Source organism: Magnolia sinica, chromosome 3, assembly GCF_029962835.1.
Source record: "Magnolia sinica isolate HGM2019 chromosome 3, MsV1, whole genome shotgun sequence".
NCBI classification, from domain to species: Eukaryota; Viridiplantae; Streptophyta; class Magnoliopsida; order Magnoliales; family Magnoliaceae; genus Magnolia; species Magnolia sinica.
The window spans coordinates 86,810,885-86,826,286 of NC_080575.1; the positions used below are offsets into that span (position 1 = coordinate 86,810,885).

General features: G+C 39.3%; 1 protein-coding gene across 6 annotated transcripts in view; it reads left to right on the top strand.

The window, feature by feature from the left end:
- Positions 1-8,543: 8,543 nt before the first annotated feature.
- Positions 8,544-15,402, top strand: part of LOC131240135 (uncharacterized) — an 80,993-nt gene continuing 74,134 nt past the window's right edge. For 3 of the 6 annotated variants that reach the window (XM_058238205.1, XM_058238203.1, XM_058238206.1), the window contains exons 1-3: positions 8,546-8,737; positions 9,864-10,167; positions 12,277-12,505. In XM_058238205.1, coding sequence (XP_058094188.1) covers positions 10,003-10,167; positions 12,277-12,505 — 394 coding nt within the window. In that variant the 5' untranslated portion in view covers positions 8,546-8,737; positions 9,864-10,002. Of the gene's footprint in view, positions 8,738-9,863; positions 10,168-12,276; positions 12,506-15,402 lie in introns of all 6 variants that reach the window. The other 3 variants (XM_058238204.1, XM_058238201.1, XM_058238202.1) reach the window with 3 other exon arrangements.

Here is a 15,402-nt window from a genome sequence, read left to right on the forward strand (position 1 = left end):
GTAACAGGCTTTGAATAGGTGGCTGAGGTTGTTTTGCCATATAGGACGTGATCGATGAATCCGAGCCGTACTTGGGATGTCGGCAGTGGTTAGGCCACACGGAGTGCTTACGCACTTCATGTCGATCAACTCAACGTGCGCTCATAGTAATCAAGCTCGTCAAGTAACTCGATTGACTCGATGTATGTTCATTATGTATGGATGCTACTGTTTGAACCTAATGTACCAAACTTACCAGTGAAACTCCGTTAACCTTGGTACCTCGATCCGCTAAGATTCATAAGTCGGGCATGGTGGTATGAGACACTGTGGTCGAGCTATCGGCCTACACTGGGGTGACGAGCCTCCCCGTAGTGACCAGTGAGCAACCCAAACTCGTGATCCGAATACGGTGGTATGTGATACTGTATTCAAGCTGTCGGCCTACACTGATAAGGTGACGAGCCCTTTGTAGTGACTTCGAGCGTACACTAAGACTGCGTAGAGGCGACGAGCCCTTACATAGCAACAAGAGTACACTAGGCCTGCACTGATAAGGTGAGGAGCCCTTTGCAGCGACCTAGAAGCTTATCATCGTATGAGATTTACTAGGACCGACGACCCTAGAATGGATCATTATTTGAGAATTGATATAAGGAAGGTACCTTAGCTTCTCAATCCTACTGTATGAAAGGGACTAATAATAATTTGGTAATCATTCTCATTTCATCGCACTACATGTGCCTCGGGTTGAAGAGCACAGAGGGAAGAAAGCATGCCCGACCGTAAGATGGTGTCGCACGAGGGAGTGTAGGCGAGGGCATGCATCATGCTTACATTTCATCTTTACATTAATAAGAGTATCTAGGAATGTCTGATATGTCTGCTTTATCATTACTGCTTGACTGAATTGAGAACATGTTAACCTTTACTTTATTATTCTACTGAGTTGATCACTCACTCCCACGTTCTGGGACGGTGTTCTAAACACCCACCAGACTCTGTCGTAGTTGTAGATGACGATGCGACTCAGGAGGCGGAGCCCGATTACTATGACGATCAGGATGAGTTCTCATATATGCAATTCTCCGGTGGTTTCGCTTAGGTCATCTGGACCGACGGGGCTATATGGTTTATTATTGTAGTTGAACTATTTTGAACTATTACATGTATATGGTGACTCAGTGATGTATGCATACTCTGGAGACCGATCGTGATCCTTTGGCTTATACACGTCTATATACATTTTCCAATCTTCTGCTTGCGTTATATGAATTGATTTGGAATATGAATTACTGTTTTGGTATAATCCCACTCATGATTAATGCACTAACACAGACAACATTTAATCATCATTATCTATGTTGCAAAAGTGATGCATTGGAACTCGTGTGTTGAGTTTATGCTCGACCCCCGATTTTTAGGGCGTTACAATATTAATTGAAAAATCTACTCCCAAACATGTGAGGACTCCTTTAATCGTGAAAAAAAAATCAGGAAGTTTTCATTTTGAACATTGTGGGTGTGCTGGTTATGGTTCTTAATTATCTATCCATGCACGCGTGCTCAAAAACAGTCTTAATCTGTTGAATGGCTGGGATCTTTTGAAGGGAGGTTCTCCATATGATTAGTGTGTTCGAATGGAGAAATTGAAGAGAATTCCTCTTTTAAATGTGATTTAATTTAGCGTGCTTGGAAAATCGTGGTTTTTGATAGTTCATGCACGTGATCACGCGCCATGCATAAATGTTCTAACCTTCATGTGGTATGGGTCAATGCTTGATTGTAGGCTGACTAAAGATCCAAAGTCTAATAGCCCATTAATTAGATGGTTTAGATCGTCACAAAATATTTTCAATTGACTTATCTAAATCAAGTGATTTCTCCAATCAATGCTTAGATCTTGCTCTTATGGAGCGAGGTGCACGGACTTGTGTGTGTGTGCGCGTGTGTGTTGTGTGTGTTTGTGTGTGTGTGTGTGTGTGTGTGTGTGTAACCGATGTATTATCTTTCAATTTTACTAACTATATGAAGCGTATAACTCTTCCCTAGAATTTGTGGAATCCATAAATATGTATAAGTGAGTCCTGATGTGAAATATAAGTCGATAGATTCATTGGGGAGCGCCCGTAAGTCTCAATGATAGTCACCACATGAATTTTAGGTGGGTCATTGAGTGAATATAATGTAAAATTTGTTGGATTGTGGATATTATAAGTTAGGTCTTGAAATTGATAATGTACAACTCAATTGGACTAGTTAAACATTGCATGAATTTCATCGCAGTCAGGTTTATATAAATAAGTTTTCTGAAATTTAGGGTTGGGTGTGAACATGTACATCGCAGAACACTGTGGATGATTAATGGTACACATGTAACCATTGGAATTAGATTTTAATGATGCAAAACACTTATATGTGTATTAACTTGGATTTGGCTACACTTGGCTCGAATTGAGTTAATTCGATCCTGACTCACCGAGTCAAATAATTGACTAAGAAATAACTTGATAAAGGGACTGAACTATCTTGATTATTACAAAATTCATAAGAAAACATCTTACCTGACCCATAATGCCATAGTTGCAACTCGTCTCGGCGCTATTATTCAGCAAAATCGCTGGTGATTTGACTCGATTCGACTTAGCAAGATTCCGTACAACTTGACTGTGTGCTGCAATAAAACAACGTTGGCCCATCGCTCCCCCACTACGGAAGGCTATTGGACAGATTTCTAGAAGCTCTGGACTTGGGCTCCACCCTGGCTCAACTGGACTCAACTGAGTCCACTCGATTTGGAGGATAAAAGACGTGTTTTCTCTCTACTTCCTTCTCGGTCTCTCTCTCTCTCTCTCTCTCTCTCTCTCTCTCTCTCTCTTCTTTCGAAACTCTCTTTCGTTCTCGGTTTTCTTTCTTCTATCGAGGAGAGCTCTTATATAGCTTTATAAACCCAAATTTATGAGCCCGAGAAGGACTCAGTGTCAAGTCAACATGGAGACGTGTTTATGCATGATCTTCTAATCCTAGTTACACCTTATTAATGGGTTTGATGAAGGATACACACCATGGTGGCCCCACAGAAACCTATGGTTGGCCTCCCATCCATATTGTTCCTCATGGCATAATGTACCGGAGCCATAGATCTATCTAATTTTTTACTTTATGGACTAACATCCCTGACAAAACCTACTAGACAGTGGATTTTATATATACAACATGTTGGGCCCCATAAACATGAGTGTTTTATGCATTTCACAGTGCATGTTGTTTACACCCATTTTCAAGACCCTGATGTGGTCCAATAAGAAACCACCATGTGGTGACACTACGTGTTTATCACACATAAAATACGTACTAGCACTCGAAAAGATCTTTGGTTGACCTTCCTTTGGCGTTACGCATTCTATTATTAATGTAATGGCACAAACCCTTACGTATGCCTTTAGGAGGATGAATCGTCGCATACCCTGTGGTCACAATCAACGTGCCCTATTTATGAGGCAACGTACCAGGTACATCTTTAAATGGCTTGCACGAGAATAGATTTATCCCGAATCTGGCAATGATATTATCAGTGAGGCCATCTCTCATGGTCCTTTCAGAAATGGGAATTTTTGTCAAAGACCTTTGGAGATGCAATAATGATCGAGAATGTCCTAAATGTCAGGAGATCATACATATGTCCAAGCCAATCCGGCCTTGGCCTGAGCTTAAGTTGGGAAAAACCATCTTATCGGCTAATCCCAGACTGTTGATTGATTGGGATAAAAAGAATGGGAGAGCTGGATGAGAAGACGAGACTATTTGATGATAAAGTACTGGACAAATCCAGTCCACCCAACAATGCAGAGATCGGAAGAGACAGAGGTATCACCCATACATCTATGGGGTCGAGTTCATATCAAGATTAAGAGTTTAAGAGATTTGGATGTGATAGATCATGTCCATCTATCATTTCCAGCACTCTAAACCATCTTGCAATGAATGGTAAAAATGTTGGAGGAGGTCTGATCCAAACCGTGCAACAACTCGAAGTGGATAAGGTGAGCCATTTGCAGAGATACTAAGTGGCCGAGACTAATTTGGATCAAGTCCTTGGCCTAATTATCTTGATTAGAAGAATATTGACATATCTAGGTCTAGTCTTTAGTGGGCTACGAACATCTTTGTAATGAAATCAACTACGAGAAGAAGATATGAGAAGCCAGCAAGTTTGGATTTAGCTGGAATCTTTTTTTTTTTTTCAATCCAAGTCACCAATTTTGGAGCAATCAAGGGAATTCCCATATCCATAACTGTGACAGGAGCACGAATGATCCAAAAGTAACAAGGAAACCCATCGAGGGATTTCATCGCCTGGACAAGTTATAAAAGGAGCACACGAAGAAGAGCTTGAGGCCCCAAGTCAAACATGTTTATCCACATTGTCATTTATTTTTCCTCAGTTTAGCTTAGTATAGGTAGCTACTATATAGTGGTTCCGGCTACATTACCTTAGAAGTAAGAGTAAATATCCTCAACCCTAAGTTCTAGGATCATGTTCGATTGAGTTTCGATGCAGTTATTCATATCAATGCAGTTATATCTTGCCGACCACATTCCTTGACGCTCCGTTCCAATAGGTGAATAAGGTATTTATCCCAGTTTAGTTTTGCTTTCATTTGTTTATCTGGTTGATAATTATTTTGTGTGATTGTATTGAATCACATATTTTAATATTAATAAAGTTGACATTTGTTTAGTCTTGTTATGCTTATTGTACATTTTTGTTTGTTTGAGAGGTACACAAACCTAAAGATAGGTGAAAGAAAAAGTCTCAAGGCTATAGATTCCTGTCTATCGTCACAAGGCAAAAATAACTCATTTGGAAGGGTTAACCCTTACCCTTTTCACAAATTGTTTGAATGAAGCACAGATGATGGTCAAGAGAATAAATGGACCCTAGTCTAGTCTTCAATCTATCCATTTGGGCACAGGGACACTAACAATTCAATTAAAATATCTGAGTTGAGCAGACCTTGGAACGCCCACTCACTTACACGTGTTGTAATTAGGGCTGAAAGTCGGGCGGGTTGGGTTGGGTCGGATCGGGTTGGTGCTTAACCTTAGCCCAACCCAAGGTTCTTGTACCTCGACCCTAACCCAACCCAACCAACCTCGGGTTGGGAATTCTCAACCCAAGCGGGTTAAGCCGGGTTGGTCGGGTGGATACATGCTAATATTTTAATGATTGCATTAGTTTACTATATTTCAATACACGTTTTATTTTTATATCTATGATTTTATTAATTATATATGTAGCTCTAAAAAAAAAGCTAAAATATAGGACAACTACTCATTTAAAAGTCGTGTTGTGTAGCACACAATCTATTTGAGAGAGAAATCGAGCATATCTTGTTAGCTTGAGTCATCGGAAATGATGTGGACCAATGAGACCCAATAACACCGGAATTTCCAATGTCTTCAACACATATGATTCACACTCAATTATAATTTATAAATAACTTGTATATTGATTGGGTTGGGTTGGGCAACCCAAGACCTCAACCCGAGCCTGACCCAAGTTTTATCAGGTTGGTGCTGTATAGCCCAAGCCCAACCAAGATTGGACTCGATACATCCTGCCCAAGCCCAACCCAATGTCGGGTCGGTCACTGGCCGGTCGGGTTCAACCCGCCCAACTTTCAGCCCCAGTTGTAATTCGATTGAATCGTACCAACGCATGTATCGTAGAGTATTTTGGTCTACATTAGGAGATGTTTAGAAAAATGGACACCAGGCTGTTTTGCCCCCACAAGTATATTTCTCACGCCTCTACCTCTACTCGTGCGGACCCGTATCCCATGCGAAAGCCTTTCACGAGAATATGCAGCAGGGGAAGCTAGGTGGGGCGCACCATGATATCTATGAGAAATCCACCCATATCATCCATTTTGTCGGAACATGCTATGATATGGGCTAAAAAAATTAAGCAGATTCAAAGCTCAAGTGTGCCGCATGATACGAAGTGCCTAGGAAAATGCCCACCATTGAAACTTCCCTAGGGTCCACCGTTATGTTTATATGCCATCCATACCATTGATAAGGTCGCTCAACTTCTGTGGCCCCACGAATGTTTCAATGGTGGAAGTTCAATCCACATTATTTCACGCCGTGAAGATTTACCTTATTTTTGGGCCCAATCCTAACATGATTTGGAATAAGGGATGAATGGAGTGGATTTCTCACAAAAATCAGGTGGGCCCCACATAGCTTTCCATTGATTTTTGAGCCCCGTCAAACTTGATCTCTAATAACGGATGGATAGGGTGGATTTCACAAAAAAAAAATCACGTACGCCCCACCTAGCTTCCCATAGCTAGTAGAGGGGAGCGGACCCGGTTCGGCTAGGGACAAAAGGCTAGCCAGCTAGCTGGTGTCAAAGCTCTGTGGGCCCACTATGATGTATCTATTTTATCCGTGCCATCCATTCATTTTGCCATCTTATTTTAGGGCAACTGCCCAAAAAAAAGGCAGATCCAAATCATAGGTGGACAACACTAAGGGAACATTATTGGTTTAATGGCCACCATTAAAAACTTCGTATGGTCCATTATAATGTCTATTTGCCATCCAACCTGTTGATAAGGTCACACATACCTGGATGAAAAGAAAACATAAATGTCATATTGATCCAAAAATTCCATGGACTCAAAAGTTTTCAACCTACCTCATTCTCTACCGTTTTCCATGGCATGGTCCACCGGAAACGTGAATCTGCTTCGATTTTGGCATGTAACCTATAATGGGACACATCTTTCTTGAGAAAGCTTTTCATAAGAAGTTGGTTTAATGGGATACTAAATAGGGTCATTATACCATTTATTCATTTTGAGAACTCATTTTAAGACACGAGGTAAATACAAAACTCAAGTAGGCCACGTGAGAGGAAACAATGGAGAGTTTGACTATTATTTGAAACATACTTATGGCAATAAAGTTTCATATCAGCTCCGGGAATAGCCTTCTAAGTGGCCCGAGTGGGATATAAACATTAAGGGCCGGTTAGGGAGTGTGGATTTGAAACCCCTGGATTTGGAACTCCCCAGATTTGTAATCCTCCCAGTGTGTTTGGCACCATGGAGTATGAATCAACTTTAATTCAAAAGTGTTTAGTATATTTATAGGGGTTTGAATTTAATTACTAAATTAGCTTTAGTATCTCTAATTAGTGAGATATGTAATTTTTGATACAGTGGTTGTGATAAGCCCACAAAAATATATGCTTTGCTTGAAAATGATGAAATTCTAAATCTTAGACAGTAAGCACAAGATCATGTTTAAGTGATTAACTTACAATTTTTAATCGTTGATTAACATGGACAATGTTGATTTATATGGACAATGTTTGGACGATGCTGATAGTCATTAGTAAGCCATGTGCCTAATAGAATGATAACACATGTTACACCTGCAACTATTGAATTGATTTTAGGTGCAAGCCAAGCTCTCACCAGATTGCAAACGCCCCTTGAGGAGATTTGGAACCCCCTAGATTTGAAACCCTAGTTACTTTATGCTGCCAAATAACAAGGGGACTAGAAACCCCTTCAAATCCCCTCTAATCCATGGTGGCAAACGGCCTCTAGAGGTAGATCCAGGAGGGTTTCAATGGTGGGTATGACCACCTTGAGTTTTGGATCCAATTCATTTTTGGTTGCTCCCAAAACGGATGATCATGGTGTGGATTTATCACAAACATTATGGTGGCCCCAGCTGGTACCGAGGCAGGAAATTCATGGAGAGCCTTTAGCAGGAAATGAGCTCCCTAAAATGAGCTGAAAAATGGTTGGACAGTGTGGATAAAACACACTCATCATGTTGGGGCCACAGAGCTTTGACACAGTTATCACCAGGCAAACTGCGTCCGGTTCTGTAGCCCTAAAGCTTCGCGGGGTCACCCCACTGTGTCCAGGACGCGTATTAGCTGCTGACAGGTTGACTAGCGAGAGTGGCTACTGAAGTGATGTCATCAGGTGTTGTGGACCCCACCATGATGTGTATTTTGTATCCACACTGTCCATCCATTTTGAGAGACTATAATAAGTCATGATACAAAGAATTGAGTCCGATCCAAAGCTGGAGAGGATCCCACCACAGAAAACAGTGAGGAGAGTGATGCCCACCATTAAAAAGTTATAATGGCCGGGAAAGTTTCCGATCACACTAATGTTCTTGTTTTCCCTTCTTTCATGTCTTCGTTAACACACAAACAGGTTGGATCTCAAATAACCATAATGGTGGACCTTTGGAGGGTTTCGACTGTGGGTGTTATTCTCCCCACTGTTTACTGTAACGGGGTCCACCCTAGCCTTGTATCTATCTTATTCTTAGGACCATGCCCTCAAATGATCTCTCCAAATGTATGGATGGTGTGGATGCAACACATATATACATCATGGTGGGGCCTACATAACTTGGTGACGTCACTTCAGTGGCGAATCTCGCTACTCAACATGTCAGCATCCAATCCGTGTCACTCTGTGCATCGGTTCATTTTAGGACACGAACCCAAACATGGTTGTGTGTACGCCCGTAATGTGATGAAGAATCAACGGTCCACTTGGGATGTCCCGGAAACTATTACCAAAAAAGAAAAGTAGGGCATTCGCAAATATTTTGGCGGGCAAGGATCCTGAGCAGTCTATCACCCACTGAAGAAGAATTCCCCTTTTTATCCCCAAATATCTCCACCTTGGAATTTTCGAGCAAAAATCAGGTAAAAGAAAAAACTAATTTCTTCAATTCTGTCATTTTTTCTGAGCTGAAACTGGCCGTTTTCGAATTTGAATCTTCCGTAGCCGAATTCTCTCCGCCTCTTCCCATTTTGAATGAGGCTTTTGCGATTCTCAGAACGAAAATCAACTGATTAAATCAGGGCGATTTTCGGCCCTGATATCCCCATGGCGGGACATGTCAAATGAATAATCTGTTTCTCTGTGTTCTTTTTATATATTTCTTTCGATTAATACTTCTGTTGCAAGAAAGATGAGCAGTTACAAGAAGGGGCGGAGACTTCCTAACCAAAGAGAATAACAAAAATCCTTTTGCTAGGCCATCTGCTAACCCACCATTTTCTGTACACAACATGTTCATGTGGGTGTGTTCATGTTTACATCTATACAGCTTGGTGTGTGTTGTGAACATGCCCACATGCATGCTGGTGTTCCATGTGAGAACTTCCACACATGTTCGGCATTGGCACATTTGAAGCTGTGTGTGAGGGCTGGACTAACCTCGTATCAAATTTGTAGGGGTCGTTTGGATGCCTGTAAATGGTCTAAGTTGTAAATGATTTACAGGTGTAAATCATTTACAGCTTGTCCTGTTTGGCTTTAAGCTGTAAATGATTTACAGGTAAATGATTGTTTGTGTTTGGGTAGCCTATAAATTGTTTAAGTCCTGTAAATGGAGAGCCTCTAAATGAAATCCAAACTTTTTGCTTGTAAATGAGAGGGGGTAAATGCTGTATATCATTTACTAGCTGTAAATGATTTACAGGCAAAAAGGCCATCTAAAATCGATTGTAAATGATTTACATATAAATCATTTACAGGCATCCAAATGGCCCCTTAGACCATCTGCTAGCCCATCATTTTCTCTACACACGTATTCATGTGCACATCTATACAACTTGGTGTGTGTTGTCAACGTGCCCACTTGCATGCTGGTGTTCCATGTGAGAACTTCCACACTTGTTCGGCATTGGCACATTTGAAGCTGTGAATGAGGGCTGGGCTAACCTTGTACCATACTTCTATGTATATGTTATGGTGTCTATATATATCCACATCGAGGCAGCCTTTCTCCAGTGACTCTTAACTCTTCTATCGACACGTATGTAGGGACATGATTTGATTCATCTGTTGACTTTGAACGTATGTGGATATGCATGTCTTCTCTGCTTGTTTTGAAGTTCTTTGATCATGCTATACTCACTAAGTTGGGAAATCTGAACTACACTTAAAAGTCTGGCGCTAGAGCATGGCGTGCTACTGGTCCTCTCATCATCATATACGTACATTCTGGCAAAGGCTTCATCATCACTTGGGAGGTAAACTTTCAGTAATCCAAAGGATTGGAAATGGCATGTGTTACAACCAGGTACAGATTCATCTACGTCCAAGTTCAGCCACTATGTCTAAGAAGGTAATGTCATATTTATGCACATGACACTTTTGTTGTAAAACCCTCTCTGCTTTTCTCTCTCTCTCCCTCACCCTCTCTTCCCTTCATATTTCTGATTCATGATGTTATTGCTGTATTGAACACTGACTGTACTGTTGCCTAAATCTTCAAAAAAAAAAAAGAAAAAAGAAAAAAGAAAAAAAAAGTATGTTTGCCTAACACTTGCATGAAAAGAACCTCAGATACAGCCACTTCTGCCCGTGTTTTGCTACTTGCTAGCCTTTTGATTTAAACAGCCAATTTACAACCCAAAATTTCAAACATGTGAAATAATGGCAGAAAAAAGAACATATTAAAAGTAATAACTGTTATTAAGCTCACATGATCTGGTTAATGAGTTTCGCAACAGCGAATGATACGATGAACATCACAATTCAGTCACGTACATCAAGTTTTAGGCTGATCTGTGCTCTTATGTTGTACCATGATAAAAAGACAAATGTCTCCTATTAGAAATGCCAAAAGTCAGATCCATTGCTTTTTTATGCTGAGTTATAAATAAGAACAACATAAATGGTTCAGATTATTAAATGGAAGTATTATGACATAATTCATATTGTTCGGATTCATGTTGGAAGTTATGGCATATGTTTCATGGTGGCTGCCAACTTGATGCACCTTCCTTTATCCGGGCTGGGGACTGGCAATAAGAGCATAAAACTCACACAGGTGCAATGTAATAGACTATTATATAGGTTGATTACAATCAACGAGTTATGGTTTATAAGGTTAAGGGAATGCCCAAAAGGATGTGGGTGGAGGTAGTAAGAGAAGATTAGATGACCTATGGTCAATGTTCAAAGTATCGGCATCGCTACAAATTTCACTGGTCGGGGATATGGGAACATTATTGATATCGCTGATAACCAGAAATGCGAAAAAACATGGGAAAAACAGTAGAATTTTCAGTGACACTTCAGGAGATGCTAAAATACACATATTTGACTATTTAGGAATAAAAAAATTGCAAAAAGAATGTATACACAATAAGTTTCCATTTAATGGGGGCTTAAAAGCATGTGTTGTTGTAAGAAGCAATCTAACAATCCCATCCATCCCATTTAACCTCCAATCATCCATCCAACCTTCCATCCAAACATCCATCGGTATTTCAGAATATCGACAACTCATGATATTTTGCAAAGAAATCATCAACAATAGGAAAGGAAACAAAAGATTGTGGTCTTGATATTGCGCATGTTGCGATAACGATAATATTGAGATATTATCAATATTAGAAATGACAAATTGAAAACTGCATACAAGAAAGCACTCATAAAAAAAATTGAAATAGAATTTTTTAATAAACAAACTTTCTGTGATATCTCTATGTTGACGATATTATTAAAATATTGCTGATGCACTTGTGATAAAGCGTCACCTAGAATTTACACAGTCAAAAATATTGACGATATCAATACATTAGCAATATAAGCAGCGCCCGGAATTTACACAATTGAAAAAATTGGCAATATTGATTCGTTGGCGGTACTTAGCAATACATTGTTGATGCTTGGAATTTCTAATACTACCGGTGTTATCGGTATCGCTACCGGTGTTGTCGGTATTGCCAAGTTGGAGATAACGATAATATCGGAGATATTTCGATAATATCAAAGATAATTCAAATAATGCCTATGGTCTAACCAAAGTTGTGGCCCTTGATAGAATGGAGTGCGGAAAAGGATTGATGTACCCGACCACAAATAGTTGGGATAAGGCTATGATGATGATGATGATGGCCTAAGTCAAATTTTACAAGGCCCTCAAATTGTGAAGACTCACAACAAGTATTAGTAAAAGTTCTCTAAAAAAAAGTAGTAGTAAAAGTTTACTTCAAGCAAGTCCTTTTTCCATGACTGTAGCATGAAGGGCAGGATATGTTGAAAAGACCACATTTTGGGTGCACTGTTTTGTAGTAGCCATTTTGTAAAGTACTAAGTACATGCTAGGGAATGCTGGATAGTTTATGTAAGCTGCAGGCAATATGTTTTCAGGTTAACATTACTCGTTCAAGTAATAAGCTATTTTATTGTAAATATTTTAACAAGTGCTTATTAAATTTATCAGGGTTACTGTAACCTATCAAGTGGTTTGGACTTGGAGTCGGACTTATCAGAAATTGGTCATGCAACAACTTCTCAAGGTTCTTCAGTAATGTCTTTTGAAGTTGAGAAAGCCATGCTCCAGGATGTTCCCATGGCTTCTCCCAAAGTTAAAGAGAGAGATTCTTCGAATGGACGAGTAATGCTCGTTGATGGAACATCAATCATGTATAGATCTTACTACAAGATTCTAGGTGTGTTTTAAAGCTTCTCTATTGGTTTATCTTCAATGATGTGAAATTACTGCCCATAGTTTGCACTACATGTATTTAAGATCCAATTTGTTTGTTTGTTTGTTTTTATTTATTTTTTATAATATCTTTGATGCATTGTTTTAAGTGATGAAATTCATTATGGTGATTTTATCCATGATTATCTTACATATGACTAGGTTTACCTTGAGTTTTGATACGTTTTCTTTTGAAAGGTTTCAAGATTTGATATTTTGCTCATTCATCTACCTCCAATATTTTTGTGGCTTACCTATGTAATAGATAAAGCTGCCTCTGTGATGCTCCTAGACTTGGTGATAGTTAGGGCAACAAGCGTGTTTTTTATTTTTTATTTTATTTTCTTTTTCAAAGTAGGTAATGTATGCACTCAAACATGTGACCTCAAATCGTATGGGGAGTTTGAAGAGATGGTTCTATTTCTTGAGATGTTAGCAAAGATATCCCCACTACTTCTGGAAGTGGATTCCTTGCAATGGTGCAAATCGAAGATAGGTTCTATCTATCAATATTTGTGTGCGGGTGAAGATCATTATGAGATTGCGACAACAACATATCTATGGCATTATGGTGCTCCATTTAAGGCATTTAAGGTGGCGGCGTTTGGTTGGCTAGTAGGCGGGAACAAAGTACTAACAATAGACAATCTTTGCAAGCGGAATATGTATCTCCCAAATGTTTGCTTGTTGTGTTTCAAAGATGTAGAATTAGCGGATCACTTATTCCTTCGTAGCGTTTTTGCCAAAGAGGTCTGGGATCTTGTTCTATAGTTTCTCGGGGTTCTGTGGGTGTTCTCGAAGACAATTGGGGAGTTTCTCATAGCTTGGCATGGCGGGGGATAGGGAAAGAAGGGAAAAGGCGGTGGCGATCAAGCCTATTAGCGACTCTATGGGCCTTATGGTGGGAAATGAATCAATGTTATTTCAGGAGCAAATTGAGTGGGCCGGTGCAAGTATTCAATAGGGCAATTCTTAATATGAAGGTTTGGGCGTAAGTGTAGTTAGTTTTTTCTTCCTCTTTCATATTGGGGGAGTCTCGTTGGGTGTTGTACTTTTGGATATTTGTATTTTTGTATTTTTGCTTCCTTTGGCCTTGACCTTTTTTAATAAATCATAATCTTTAAAAAAATGGATTTGGAGCCTTGACTTTGAAATTTGAGGGAGATGAGCCGAGTTGTGGAAAATTGGAAAAAAATAAAAAATGTCCAATTTCTTGCAAATCGGTTGCAAGCTTTGTGTCTAATCACAAAATCAAACATGTATGTAACCTGATCCAGTGATTCTTCTTGTACTTTTGAATGTATTTCTTGTGTTTCCATACATGTCTTCTTATATTTATATATTATATGAATGGACTTTGAATAGACTTGCATTAGTTCAGTCAGACAATGTATGGAATAGGACCCCATACAAAGGAAACCTATCATGTGCACTTGTTTTTTTTTTTTTTTTTTTTGTAATGTTTTAATTTTTAAGTATGTATTGATGTTGTCATGCCCCGTACTTCGGATACAGAGTTTGCACCCTCAGACCCGAGTTACGGTCCATAACTCGTACACTATACATACATAAATCTACCCATCATACATTTATTAAGAGGCATAATTACATGTATTCTATATCATCATCATATTAACATTCATAGACCCAACTGTTTCCACTTAACTTATTAATAACACCATTTATAACATTCTCGTTCATAAAATAAGCTATCAAAACCAGTCTAAGTCTACCCATTTGGGACTTTATTCAACTGAAATAATCAACCTTCGTCTAAAAAGGTTATGGCTATAAACATAATTCAAATCAAACCAGCAACAATTAACATGAATGGAAACTAAAACTCCTAGAATAAATTTCAAAATCAATTCAGCCGTCTGATGCAGTGAGCTCGTCTTCTGCCAAATACAGCCATTGGTCTTGAGTTTCATACACCAACTTGGCTTCATTTTTCGATACCTGATTAGATGGTCCAACATCGTCCGTCTCTGTACGGTTGTTAATCCACAACGTTAGTTGTCCACGCTAGTGAGTGAATCCAACATGGTTCACGTAGCACAATATAAGACAACACAATCAAACTGAAATAGTGTGTATGCGGTATGAGCATGGATGCGGAGATTTCATGATATGCATGTCAAATGGGATGATCGTCCACTTGCTTGGGTTGGATATCCGTCAACCCGAAAACTGTACCCTCCAGACGTCCACCATAGGTAGGCATGAGCAATCTGTACCCATCAGACATCCGCCTAGGTAGGCACGTGTAATCATACATCTACTCTATGAGTAGGTTTCCACTATCATGGGCATCTGGTAACGAATCTACTAGGCATAACAATCTAGGGAGATCTCCCAGGAACTCAAGGCACAAGGCGTGCATGTATTCTCAATGGACGCATGTAATGTATGCTCAATGCACCTATGCATTAATATGTATAGTCAAACAGATACATTTCTCTAAGAGGAAACACGGATTCATGATATCAATGATTGGCATATGTGCATGTTTAGCATTCATTAGAACCTTCAAAGTCATATATATCATAAAGCAAGGATCATAATTATACAACGTTTTAACAATCATGCCACAACCACATCAATCAAAACAATCTCAACCATCAAAATCTTAATCATGTAGATATGAGACATGTTGGGATTCATTCACCTATTTATGGTAGGGTTGAATCATTCGAATAATTGAATGCGTTGGAAACTATACTTCAAATCCCTATTAAGATGATTTAGCATACCACAATTTAATTACATTATTCTTGCAAGTGGGTTCCACCATTGATTCAAGCAAGATGACCCAACATCAATTCTTAAATTTAAAATTGGAAAACAACAAGGACTGTCAAT